Source organism: Pogoniulus pusillus, chromosome 35 (assembly GCF_015220805.1).
Source record: "Pogoniulus pusillus isolate bPogPus1 chromosome 35, bPogPus1.pri, whole genome shotgun sequence".
Lineage (NCBI taxonomy): Eukaryota > Metazoa > Chordata > Aves > Piciformes > Lybiidae > Pogoniulus > Pogoniulus pusillus.
In genome coordinates, this window is record NC_087298.1 from 9,829,791 (window position 1) to 9,842,276 (window position 12,486).

At 50.3% G+C, this 12,486-nt stretch overlaps 1 protein-coding gene across 2 annotated transcripts; it reads right to left on the minus strand.

The window, feature by feature from the left end:
* Window positions 1-832: 832 nt before the first annotated feature.
* CUTA (cutA divalent cation tolerance homolog) lies at window positions 833-11,894 on the minus strand. 2 transcript variants are annotated; one of them, XR_010308478.1, is made up of 7 exons: window positions 11,768-11,894; window positions 8,299-8,447; window positions 3,867-3,926; window positions 2,770-2,815; window positions 2,382-2,431; window positions 1,661-1,841; window positions 833-1,547 (listed from the first exon to the last, which is right to left on the minus strand). XR_010308478.1 is itself a non-coding variant. In XM_064171540.1 (6 exons), exons 1-6 carry the CDS (start codon window positions 11,846-11,848, stop codon window positions 1,739-1,741), a joined length of 489 nt encoding a protein of 162 aa, XP_064027610.1. In that variant the 5' UTR covers window positions 11,849-11,894; the 3' UTR covers window positions 833-1,738. The 2 variants fall into 2 exon arrangements, 1 of the variants encoding a protein (XP_064027610.1); XM_064171540.1 differs by having other exon boundaries at window positions 833-1,841.
* Between the last annotated feature and the right edge of the window lie 592 nt (window positions 11,895-12,486).

Below are 12,486 nucleotides of genomic sequence, written 5' to 3' on the forward strand. Positions count from 1 at the left end.
TTGGGTGGGTGTGTTTAAAAGTCGTTTGGATGTGGTGCTTGGGGATATGGTTTAAGGTGACCCTTGCAGAGTAAGGTTATCTGTTTGACTTGGTGATCCTGAGGGGCTTTTCCAACCTGGATGGTTTCTGTGTGATTCTGTGATGATGCAGCTGGTCCTGCTGGGTTGTGCTCCATGCCAGGGCGAGGTGTGCCCTTGGCCAGAGAGATGCTGCTGTGAAGCATAAGAACAGCAGAAGGATGCAAAAGGCTGAGTATGTGCAGCCTGGTGGGGTGCAGGGGCAGTGGGGGACAGAGACAGCCCTTGCATTGACGGGTTGTGTAGAGAGGAGCTGTCTCCACACACAGGACACTGATGAGATCCCAAATGACTCTGGTCCACTTAATCTTACCCTAAAGGTTGCACATGGCACAGTATTGCCCTGGCAGGGCTACAGAAAGCTTTGGGTGAGGTGCAGGCCTGGGCTGGGGGTGCTGCTGCTCTCTGCATGTGCTTTGTTGCTTTTTGCCTTCACTCTGTTTCTTTGGCTTGGCTTCAGCACTGAACTGTTTCCTGCTCCCAGAGCTCAGGTCCTTTTCCCTTCCTCTTTTTCCTGCCCCTGTGACCCCTCTGGTGGTATGGAGCCACACAAGCCCAGGGGCACAGCTCCCAGTGCCTGCAAAATGCCCCACACCACCCCTCCATGATCCTGAGATGAGCAGGTGGGAGCCAGCAGAGCTGTGGTCAGTGCTGGTCTGGACAGACTTGCTGCAGACCCTTGATGGACCCTTCCTCCTGCCCAGCTCACTGCAGATGCTGTGCCCACGAGCTGCAACACGTGAGCCTGCCCAGGTAAGAAACACTCCTGTTTATTCCCTGCCCAGTCACATAAATAGCTCCATATTGATCCATAAGTTACATCCCATTAGACTACTAACAGGAGCATCTTTTTACAGGGTTAAGCCATGGCTCAGGTGTGGGTAGGGGATGCAGAGCTAGGCAGTGCCCTGCAGCTGAGTGATGTCCTGCTCCACTGGCACTTGGTTTCCCTGAACTGGCACAAGATGTTGCCCATCTCAGCCTGGCTGGGCAGGCAGGGAAGGGTCATGTGCTGCTTGCAGTTCCTGGTAAATGCTTGTGCTGTCTGCTCCACTTTGCTGTTTCCCTGGGGTTCCTAAGGCTTGGAGCAGCACGCTGCATGACAGCAGGAGAGGGCGTGAGCTGGCGCATCGCAGGGTGCCCAGCCACATCCTGCAGCCTCCGGGCAGGGGAAGTAGGAGGCGAAGCAGAGCAGGATGCTGTGACAGCTGCTGCGAGGGAGCTGGGGGCCAGGCAGGGCTTTGGGTGTTGGCTGCAGGCATGCACAGTGCTGGAGGGATTGCCAGGGGCTGCCAGGCCATGGCTACCAGCTGGCACTTGCTGCTGGTGGCCTGAGACAGCCCCGAAATGCTGCAGTGTCCTGAGACAAGAATCTCTGTGTACCTCCATCCACAACGCTGCCACAGCCCTAGGTGCACGTAGCTCTTTCCCCCTTCAGCCTCCAGCGCCTCTGTGCTGCTCGGTGCTCTCTGGAGCACAGGATCGAGCCGAGGAGGGGATGTTTTGGTTGCAATTAAAAGCTGCCAAGCTGCTGTTACAGCAAATCCATGAAGACACAAGCTGCCTCCCCTCGTGTGCCTACCTCCTGCCTGCACAGGGACCCCAGGGTGGCTCAGCACCTGCTGTGCCCAGCAGCGAGAAGCTTTCTGTGCGTTTTCCCTCAGTCCCGTGGGACACTTTCCTCTATCCATTTGAGGTAGAAAGGGTTTCCTTGGTCAATAGGCAGGCTGATGATTTCAGGGGTTTCAAAGGGATGGATGGATCTAAAGTGGAAACAGATGCAGAGGAGCAGTGTCACCGACAGCCCGGCAGCAGAGCAGACCCACTCCTGCTCGCAGCGCCGGAAGCAGAGGTCCCTGCTCCCTCCCTGCCCCACGCTCTCTGCTGACTTCAAAGCACCCACATCTTCTTGTCATGTGAGAATTTTGCTTTGAGTTTGGGGGTTACCACAGCCGGCAGCTGACTGCCAGGGGCCCTGTCCCAAAGCTGCCTCTGCTCCCCACTCAGAGCTTGGGAAACGCAGGAAATCCTGCCAGGAGGCAGCCAGGGAATAACTTGCATTGGGAGAAGGAGAATCCCTCCTTGTCCCCAGTATGGAGGGACTGGTTGAAGCCCAACAGTTGATCTTCCTGCCAGCTTTCTTGTTTTTTTAATGTACTCATGCAGTGTTTGGCTTTTTGTGGCTTAAAAGATACCTCAGGAGCACCTGAGCCCTCTGAGGCTCAAGACTCTCAAAGCCTGGACAGGAGATGGCAGCAAAACTCAGACAGGAATCACAGTGCTCCTTGGAGCCAAAGTCTCACCTGACATAGTTGGACAGTTCACCAATTTTGGATGTCCTTGTTTTCACTAACTGTAGAGAGCAAGAAACAAAAGCCAGGTGAGAAGGGACAGAGCAATCCTGCGTGCCCAGTGCCACTGCACACGTCCAACGTGGCCAGCAGTGTGACTGGAGCTCTTCCTGGGCTCTTCCCTGGGGGATGTCCCTCTGCAGTGACAGGAGGAGAGGCCAGGCCAGGCTGCCATCCCCAGCCACCACTACCATGCTCACCAAGTGGGTGCTTGGGGTCCTTGGGTACTGTCTCAAATCTTGGGCAGGTTGGTGCCACCTCCCCAGACCACCCTGCAGTCCCTTTTGTCTAGGGCTGTCTGGGATGGGGGATTTTCATGACATGGGGAGTTGTCTCTTACCAGCAGTATTTCAGTGGACTCTTCCAGTTCCCCTTTCCAGAAATACCTAGATTGGAAAGGAAAGAAGCATCAGCAAACACAGCTGGGTACACCTTCCTCTGGCAGGGGGTGGGAGGGCAAAGGAGCTGGGACTGGGGTGGCCGTGGAGGGCTGCATGGTGGTGGTCCTGCTCCAAGAAGCAGCTGGGAGACAGTGGCTGAAGGAACTGCAGCTGGGAAGCTGAGCATGGCAGCATCCTTTTCTCCCTCTCTTTTCCTGAAGGAGAGGAGATGCACTTGTCATGACTCAGAGATGACCTTTCAGAAGCCTTCTGTTGACAGAAGGCCATCATCATTTCAGCTGCACACTGGGGTCCTGCACAAGGAGCATTTGAAAGCTGCAGTGTCTCCTGAGCAGGAAATGGAGGAGGACCCAGGTAGAACAGGCAGGCTGGACATGGGCAACTCAGCTCCAGCCTGCAGGGAGCAAAGTACAAGGGAGAGAAGAGTTTTACTGAGCTTGTCCTGTTTCAGCAGCCTAAATTGGGCTATGGGAGAGTGTGGATGAGGGGGGCAGTGTGAGGAACCCCTCTTGTGGGATGGCTGCGGTGTGGGCACTCATTCCCCTCCCCAGAGGGGTCAGGCCAGGGTGCTCCTATGAGCAAATGTCTGCTGTGGGGCTTTGTTCTTTAACCACTACAAGAAGTGCACCCTTTGGGATACCTGAGGATACCTGCAGATCAGGACTGGTTGCATTTCAGGGTCAAAGATACTGTTCTTCCTTCCTGAAAATGCTTCTGGTCCCTCTCTTAGCTTCTTTTTAGTTCCTTTAAAAGCAGGTGCCACGTCCTCAGGACCACAAACCACTTTGCTCTTTGCTAGATTTCCTTGGAGCTATGTAACCAAGACATAAATGGTCCCCTCTGGCAGTCAGAGCATCTGCACTCCTTAACAGGCTTAGCATGGTCCTCCTCTGCCATCTGCAACCACAAACAGACCCAGCAGCCTTCTGGCAACTGCCTTCTCTCCCCAGGGGTCTGTGGTATCCATCTCCTTCTTTCTCCACTGGGGAGCTTGGGTTTGCCTCCTGAATACTTAGGAATATTGAGCCCAACTTACAAGGCTGAGCTCTTTGGCAGGATGTTGACACATGCAGCCAGCTTCTTCTCCATGATGGCCCTGGGTGAGACAGGAGGGGAGTTAGTGCTTGTGCCCAGCTTGCTGCAGGTCAGTGCTTGTTCCTAGCCATGGGGACATTCCCCCATGCTGTCCCTGACTGCCAGCACCAGCTTTGACATTGGAGATGTGGGATTTGGGGTTAATTATTACCCTGGGAAAACAGAGGCAGGAGTGACCTCCAGCTACAGCTGCTCAGCTCAGGCCCTCTAGGTAGGGCTCTGGCACCCTTCTGGTCATGCAGGAAGGTTGAGTGTTGCTCCTGGCCAGAGGACCTGTGCCTCACATGATGCAAGGACTGTGCTCAGCATTAGCCCTATGCCCATTTTTTGCCACAGGAACACCAGGGCAAGGTTTGAGCCTTGGGGCCACAAGAACAGGGGCTGGGATGAACATTAAGTGATTTGTTTCCCAGTCCTGTATTTGTGCTGTCAAACTGTGCCTCTTCCTTGCACAGCAGGCTAAATGTGGATCTTTATTAAATTAACATCAAGGTTTTTCTACCCAAAATGTCCTAGAAATCTGAAGACCAAATAAATTCTTTCCCTCAGGCTTCCTCCTCTAGTTGTAGGCTGATTTGTTATTGCAGAGCTGCTTGGGTCTGCCAGCAAAAGTGATATTTAAGTGATGAAGGGCTGCTGAAGCAATCTCAGGGTGGATCTTTAGAAGAGCCAGGTCAGATGTTGTATTTTCTGACCACAGCAACGTCTGAGCCCTTCTCATTTTGGTGCCAGCCCTGTCCTTCTGGTAGGCAGCTCTGCTAAAGGCGCTGCACTGGTGACTTCACTTCTGGGTCTCCTTAACACTGGCCCTGCTGGACACTACTTTGTACCAAGTGCTTTGACAATTAGACTTCCAGATGCCTTTGACCTGCAGAGAGGGCAGGAGCTGTTGGGTTACTGGAAGGCTTGGGTCCTGCAAAAATTAACTCAGAGAGCTGAAGAATTAAACCCATTCCAATTAGCTACTGCTCCCATTCAAAGTGCTCTCCAGAATGGTTTTGGCTCAGAGGGCATTAAACATTTATTATTCTTACATCTAGGGTATGATAGTGCCTGGAGGTGACTACCAAACAAACTCTCAGCTTTCACAAAGACATGATGAGCTGTAAAAATAGGACAAAACTGATTGCTGGCTCCTGTGCCCCTGAAGACGAGCAGGAGGGGCACAAGAGGGTCCTCTCTGTGGCTCTGACCTGAAAACACACTGGGCAAAGGGAGAGTGTGTAGCTGCATCCTTCCTTGAGATCTGGCCTCTGAGCTGTAGGGAAAGCTGGACTCTTGTCTGAATAATGCTGGATGTTAGGAGGAAGTTCTTGACAGAGAAAGTGATTGGCATTGGAATGGGCTGCCCAGGGAGGTGGTGGAGTCACCATCCCTGGAGGTGTTGAAGCAAAGCCTGGTTGAGGCACTTAGTGCCATGGTCTGGTTGATTGGCTAGGGCTGGGTGCTAGGTTGGACTGGATGAGCTTGGAGCTCTCTTCCAACCTGCCTGATTCTATGATTCTGCATGGGGTCAGGTTCAGTGTTTAAGCACAGAGAGGTGACAGAGAAGGACTTCTCTCTGCTAGTGGCTCAGAGGGATCATGGTCTGAGAGAACAGCCATCCAAGGAGGCTGGGGGCTGTTTGCTCTCACCACGGGTAGCCAATTCTAAGCGTTTAATGCTTGGAGAGCATCTTGAGTTAATCTGTAGAGCAGCAGCAGCACGAGCGGAGATGTCCCTGCTGCGTTTGTCGTGTCAAACACATGGCACAAATCGTGCTGCTTTTGCTGCCTGCAACTTCCAAGTCACTTGGAACCTTTTGATTTGGGTGAATACCTTCTAATTGCTTCTGCTCTCAGTAAGCTGTGACCCTAACTGAGATCCTGAACTTTGTTCTAGCAAGCCAAGCGGAAACAAGCAGGCACCATGGGAACAGGGAATGCTCTAAGAAGCTGAATGTGATCTGTGGAAAACATCTGCATAATTAATGCTGTCTTTGGGTTGAGTACTTCACGTGTGCTTCTTTGTCCCTGCCTGATAATAGGCTCTGGATTGAGACAGATGAAATATTAATAAGCAGAGAAGCAAAGAAAATGATCTGCACAAATCTAAGGCAGAAGTGCAGGGTCCTGCAGCTGGGTCCAGGCAATGCCAAGCACAAATCCAGGGTGGGCAGTGGGTGGCTGGAGAGCAGCCCTGAGGAGAGGGACTTGGGGGTGCTGCTGCTGAGAAGCTCAACAGGAGCCAGCAGTGTGCACTTGCAGCCCAGAAAGCCAAGCAGAACCTGGGCTGCAACAGGAGAAGTACAGCCAGCAGGGCCAGGGAGGTGATTCTCCCCCTCTGCTCTGCTCTGCTCTGCTGAGACCCCACCTGGAGTACTGCATCCAGTTCTGGATCCCCATTACAAGAAGGATGTGGAGATGCTGGAGAGTGTCCAGAGCAGGGCCATGAGGATGCTCAGAGGCTGCAGCAGCTCTGCTGTGAGGACAGCAGAGTTGGGGCTGTTCAGTCTAGAGAAGAGGAGGCTCTGAGGTGACCTGATTGTAGCCTTCCAGTATCTAAAGGGGGCCTACAAAAAAGATGAGGAGGATCTTTTTAGGCTATCAGGGAGTGACAGGACTGGGGGGAATGGAGCAAAGGTGGGGAGATTCAGTCTGGAGGTGAAGAGGAAGCTGTTGAGCAGGAGAGTGCCCAGGTTGCCCAGGGAGGTGGTTGAGGCCCCATCCCTGGAGGTGTTTAAGGCCAGCCTGGCTGAGGCTGTGGGCAGCCTGAACTCAGGTAGGGTGTCCCTGGCCATGGCAGAGGGGTTGGAACTGGCTGCTCCTTGTGGTCCTTTCCCACCCTGACTGATTTTGTGCTTCTGTGAAGTGGGGGCTGCCAGGCTGCTGGGGTGTTAGCAGTGGCCACATCATCCAGCCCAAAGGGGTCAACTCCTCATGGCAGGTCCAGGAAAAAGCCTGGATGTCCTGCATGGGCTTGGAGCTTTCCTCTGAAGATTTTAAGCTAGCATTAATCCAGATAAATTGGGTAAAACCTGAAGAATAAAACAAGCCAGAGCCTGGGTTCTACCTGCAGCTTATCTGCTTCCACAAACCTAAATCTCCTTCTCCTTAAAACCAGTGAAAAATGTCCTTGCAGAGTGATCTACCAGAGTGAGAGCTCCACTGAGCAATGCAAAGGAAGAGTGAACATGACAGCAGGAGTAAAAGGTGTGTGGGAAAATGGATGTAGGAGCATTGTGCCATCCTTCTACACCCGTGGCTCATTCATTCAAATTCTGGAGCAAAGGAATAATTACTCCAGCAGTAAAAAAAAACCAACCAAGGTACAAATGCCTTAGTGATGGAGAATGATTTATTTCCTCTCCCTTCCCTGCAAGATAAGCAATAAGCAGTGGAGAACATTTGCAAAGCTGTTAAGATGCAGCATTCTCAGCAGCTGAGGCTCTTTTCACCAGCCAGAGTTACTCCTTTTTCCATAAGACATGGAGCAGGGCAGATATTATTCTGTTTGAATTTCTTCATACAGTTGCAGCATTTAAGATGATAACAAAATCCCTTTCAGCAGCCTGTCAGTTCCTGAAGGACTGTTTGGGAATGCTGTGCAGGAGCTGGGGGAGAGTTTCTGGCAAGCAGCAGGGTAGCAGGGAAAAACACCACAGGAGGTGTTGCAGGAAACTTAATGGTCCATCATAAACATTTCCCCAGTCAACATGGTTTCAGTGCTTTGAACAAACCATCTATTGAGTCAGGGACTGAAAGGTGTGTGGAAAAAAACCCTCTGCATGCAAAACACCATGCAAAGTATCTCAGACATTAACAGAGGAAAAGTAATCAGGATAAAACCCTCCTTCCCTGCAGCTTGTCTGCTGAGGAGAGTGAAAGCTTCCAGGTGGTACCTCACAATCGCCTGCTCTGTGTTTGCTGTGGACCACTTTGGTCTTTTATTCATTTTCAAGGCAGCCTACTGTGTTTTGTCCTTCATCATAAATACTTCTCCTGGAATTTGTTACCTGTATTGTTCTAGAGAAGAAGAAAGGCTGTGGTGGATCTGAAAGCATCTGAAAACCCAGAGATTTAGGGCTCTGGCTGTAAAATGGGTCTTGAAAACAAAAGGCAGTAGAACAAACTGAGAATTGGCTTGATGTTACCATGGCATTGATTTCATAGGCAATTGTCAGCTTTCTTTTAGAATGCACAGCTCTTGGCAAGTGAATATGTGGTACAGAGAGAGAGAGAAAGGGAGAGTAAGAGGAAAGGAGCAGAGTTTGAGTTAGATGTGCAAAGTACAGAGAAGTACAGAGCCTCTCGAGGGATGAGGAGAAGCTTTATTGCACTGAGAAGCTGCTGTTGAGCAATTCAAGCAGGCAAGCAGGGAAGGCATCTCAGTACCTTGCAATGTCCTTGGCAATCTGCTCGTTGAGGCAGTTGATGAAGGCGATGGACTGGGTCCCAGAGATGTAGCTGCCGGTGACGGCGGAGTGTAGCTGCAGAGCGAGACTCTTCAGCACTGGGTACATCAGCAGGGACAGAATCACCACCTCAGATGCAAAACATGAGAGCAGTGACTGTAGGTGAAATACTGAATGCTGTAAAACCCAGCATTTGCATCGTCTGTGGCTCAGCAGAAGTCTCCAGTCTTCACTCAGCACCACGCTGCTGCTGGGTGTAACTGAAGTGAAAGCCTGCTCCTAGGGGCACTCACTCCCCTGCACTGCTGTGCCAAGGGCTTGGGGCAGGAAAGGGGCAGTTTGTGAGGCTCTGTTAGCCCAGAGACACCCAGACCTCTGCTGGAAGGGGTCACACCTCAGACTAATGGGGGTGTCAGAGCCCACCACACGGCCTCAGCAGCCAGGACTGCTGTTCTGAAGCAGAACAGGGAGGCAAGTATTCGGCTGTCTTTGTTGAAACACATTTCTGTTGCAAAAAGGAGCTAGAAGGGAACCACCAGGCATGGCTCCCACACCAAGCACATCTTTCCTGCTGAGGACACATCCTGCAGCCACCCTCCAGCTGTGTGCCCTTGGTGAGGCATGTCCACTGCTCTGGGAAATGGTGGGGACAGGACCATCCACCTCCTTGGGGAAGTGGAAAGGAGGGGGAGTGTCATGTCAGGTAGGGGTAGGGACCTGGCCAAGGTGAACAGATGTGGGCTGCAGCCTGAGGTAGGAGCAAAGCCCAGGAAAGCCTGGAGCTGTGCTGGGAGCTGTCAGCCCAGGACAATTACTGTCTTCTGCTGACAGCTGTTGCACAGCCCACCCAGGCTCAGATACAGACTCACATAGCAGGCAAGGAAGGGCAAGGTCTAAATGCAGAGTTTAAGTTAATTTCATCTTAATGACATGATACTAACAGGACAGTGAAATTGGAACCTTTGGGGCACAGCAATCCTCAAGGACACAACCCAGATCTGCAGAGCTGTCTCTGTCTGGGCTGCACAAAATCTCTCTCCCCATGGCCTGGCAGCAACAAGTTGCTTTTGCTGTACATTAGATGCTCTTCCCAGCAAGCTGCTTGGCTGCTCTTTGTGCTCACATGCCACAAACACAGTCATGTAAAAATACATAATTATCTCAGTGGGGATGTTGCTGTGCTGGGAAGGTTAATTTGTGTGTGCTGAGTAATAGGGGAAGGATGGTGCCTGCAGCTGTGGCTGCAGGGCTCGCTCAGGCTGCACAGCTGCTCTGCCCTTTGTCTTTTGTCTTGCTTTTGAACCAAACAGCATCTGGCCCTCACTCAACGACAGTGATAAAACAAATGCTTTTAAGGCTAAGTATATGATTCTCCCCCCACACCAGTTCCACCTTCCTTTGTCCTCTGAAAAACCTCTCATTATAAAGCCAGTGTCAAGGATTTTTTTTTTCCTCCTGTTTTCATAAAGACTGAATGAAAAAAAGTCCTCTCTTGCCACCATAAAGCCAGGAGCTCCTTTCTGCTTGGAAAATGACTGATGTGCTGTTAGCTGTCTCCTCGCTCCCAACACATTTGAGGAAATCTTCCTTTGTGGAGTCATGGAATCGTAGAGTCATAGAATCATAACGTCATAGAATCAGTCAGGGTTGGAAGGGATCACAAAAATCATCTAGTTCCACCCCCCCTGCCATGGGCAAGGACACCTCACACTAGATCAGGATGTCTAGACCCTCACCCAGCCTGGCCTTAAACACCTCCAGGGATGAGGCTTCCACCACCTCCCTCGGCAACCCATTCCAGCCTCTCACCACCCTCACGCTGAAGAACTTCTTCCTAACATCCAGTCTGAATCCACCCATTTCTAGCTTTGTTCTTTGTTGTCACAACATTCCTCACACTCTAATTTTCTCCATCCTTGCCTGCTCTAATTTTTAGAGCGTCCTTTCTGCCCAAGAGTGATGACTCTCTTGTTTTTTTGGGGTGTTTCCCCTCGTTGTCACCCCCTTTTTCTTTTTTTCTGAAAGATAAACCCCTTCCTTTCCTTTCTCCTTCCCTTTTCTTTTCTTCTTTTTTCTCTTTTCTTTTCCTCTCCTTTTTCCTCTTTTATCTTTTCTTTTCTTTTCTTTTCTTTTCTTTTCTTTTCTTTTCTTTTCTTTTCTTTTCTTTTCTTTTCTCTTCTCTTCTCTTCTCTTCTCTTCTCTTCTCTTCTCTTCTCTTCTCTTCTCTTCTCTTCTCTTCTTTTCTCTTCTTTTCTCTTCTTTTCTTTTCTTTTCTTTTCTTTTCTTTTCTTTTCTTTTCTTTTCTTTTCTTTTCTTTTCTTTTCTTTTCTTTTCTTTTCTTTTCTTTTCTTTTCTTTTCCTTTCTTTTCCTTTCTTTTCCTTTCTTTTCCTTTCTTTTCCTTTCCTTTCTTTTCCTTTCTTTTCCTTTCTTTTCCTTTCTTTTCCTTTCTTTTCTTTTCCTTTCTTTTCTCTGTTCTTTTTCTTTTCTTCTCCTTTTCTCTTTTATTTTCTTCTCTTTTATTTTTTCTCTTTTATTTTCTTCTCTTTTCTTTTCTTTTCTTTTCTTTTCTTTTCTTTTCTTTTCTTTTCTTCTCTTTTCTTCCCCTTTCTTTCATCTCTTTCCTTTTCTTTTCTTTTCTTTTCTTTTCTTTTCTTTTCTTTTCTTTTCTTTTCTTTTCTTTTCTTTTCTTTTCTTTTCTTTTCTTTTCTTTTCTTTTCTTTTCTTTTCTTTTCTTTTCTTTTCTTTTCTTTTCTTTTCTTTTCTTTTCTTTTCTTTTCTTTTCTTTTCTTTTCGTCTTTCCTTTCCTTTTATTTTATTTCCTTTTCTTTTCCTCTCTCCCCCCACCCCAGAATGATTGCATTTGCAAAAGTGGAAAAAGTGAAGGAGTGAAAGTTCAGGCTTCCTACCTGACAAACTGAATAAACCTGACTGACAAAACGCCGAGGTGAACAAAACTGCAAAGCTTGCTGTGGGGCTCAAAACACTTCAGTGCCCAGCAAACTGGACAGCAGAGCTCAGAGCCAGGCAGATTTCTAATGCAAGCTCTGTTTTGGCTTTGGTGAACTCAAACCAGCTTTAGGGTTTAAAATTACCACGTCAGGATTTTTTTATGAGGTTCTGTTAAAAAAAAAAAGCCAACACCCAAACCAAACACAACTTGTGGCAGCCTCGAGTATGTTGTGAGCTTCTTCAGCGCAAGTGGAAGGAGAACTCTCCATAGAGATTTGCACTGCTCTCTGCAGCGACTGACAGCACATTCCTCCTGCATGATCTTTTCCTCGACTCTTGTTTTTTCCTCGCAGAAGTTCCCTTATAAAGGTATCAGCAGAAGCATTTCCCCAGAGGCTTCAGCCGGCACACAACACGCTCGCCAGAGCGCCGGTCACCCGTGTCCCCCCCATCCCAAGCATGGAGCCAGCCCTGGCAGGGCTGGAGGGCTCCCACTTACCAGCAGCAAGGTGCCACGGCCCGGCCGAGGGCAGCCCTGGGCAGCGGACGGTGCCTGGCAGCGCTGGCTCAGCCATTCCATCTCCCCAGGCGGGCGAGAGGCTGAGTCCCGCCCGTCCCTCCACCTGCTCTGCCCACAGCTGGAAGGCTGCCTGGGAAGGCTGCCCACAAAGAGCACTAACTCCTCCTTCTCTTCCTCCCTGGCTGCCTGCAGCCTGGTACCCGCCTGCTTGCCCCAGCATGATGTCCCCACAGCAACCCTGCCTCCCCATGGACCCTTCTCTGCCTTCCCTGCCACCCCAAGCCCCAGCACTCAGCCTCTCTGCCTGCCTGCCTGCCACAGCTCCATGCACAGCCGGCCCCAGAAGTGGGGGCAAAGCCACAGCAGGGACAAACAAATCCCTTAGTAGCAGTGGTGCTGTTATCAAACCCATGCTCCAAGCTGCTGGAGAAACCTCTCCCTTCTGTTATTAGGTGGAAGTTCTTCCCAGAGAGTGATTGGCATTGGAATGGGCTGCCCAGGGAGGAGGTGGAGTTGCTGTGCCTGAAGGTGTTCAAGCAAAGCCTGGATGAGGCACTTCAGTGCCATGGTCTGGTTCAGTGGACAGGGCTGGGTGCTAGGCTGAACTGGATAATCATGGAGGTCTCTTCCAACCTGGTTGATTCTATGATTCTTCCCTTCCCAGGTGCTCTTGAGGCACTCAGTGATGCCATTTGGAA

Bases quoted from the DNA above. Each gene is read 5' to 3' on its own strand.
- CUTA (XM_064171540.1), bottom strand. From the start codon at position 11,848: ATGGAATGGCTGAGCCAGCGCTGCCAGGCACCGTCCGCTGCCCAGGGC. The intron at 2,432-2,769 runs GTAAGAGACAAC...TGCTCTCTACAG, and splicing joins AGTCCACTGAAATACTGCTG to TTAGTGAAAACAAGGACATC. The intron at 1,842-2,381 runs GTGAGACTTTGG...TTTCCACTTTAG, and splicing joins GAACTGTCCAACTATGTCAG to ATCCATCCATCCCTTTGAAA.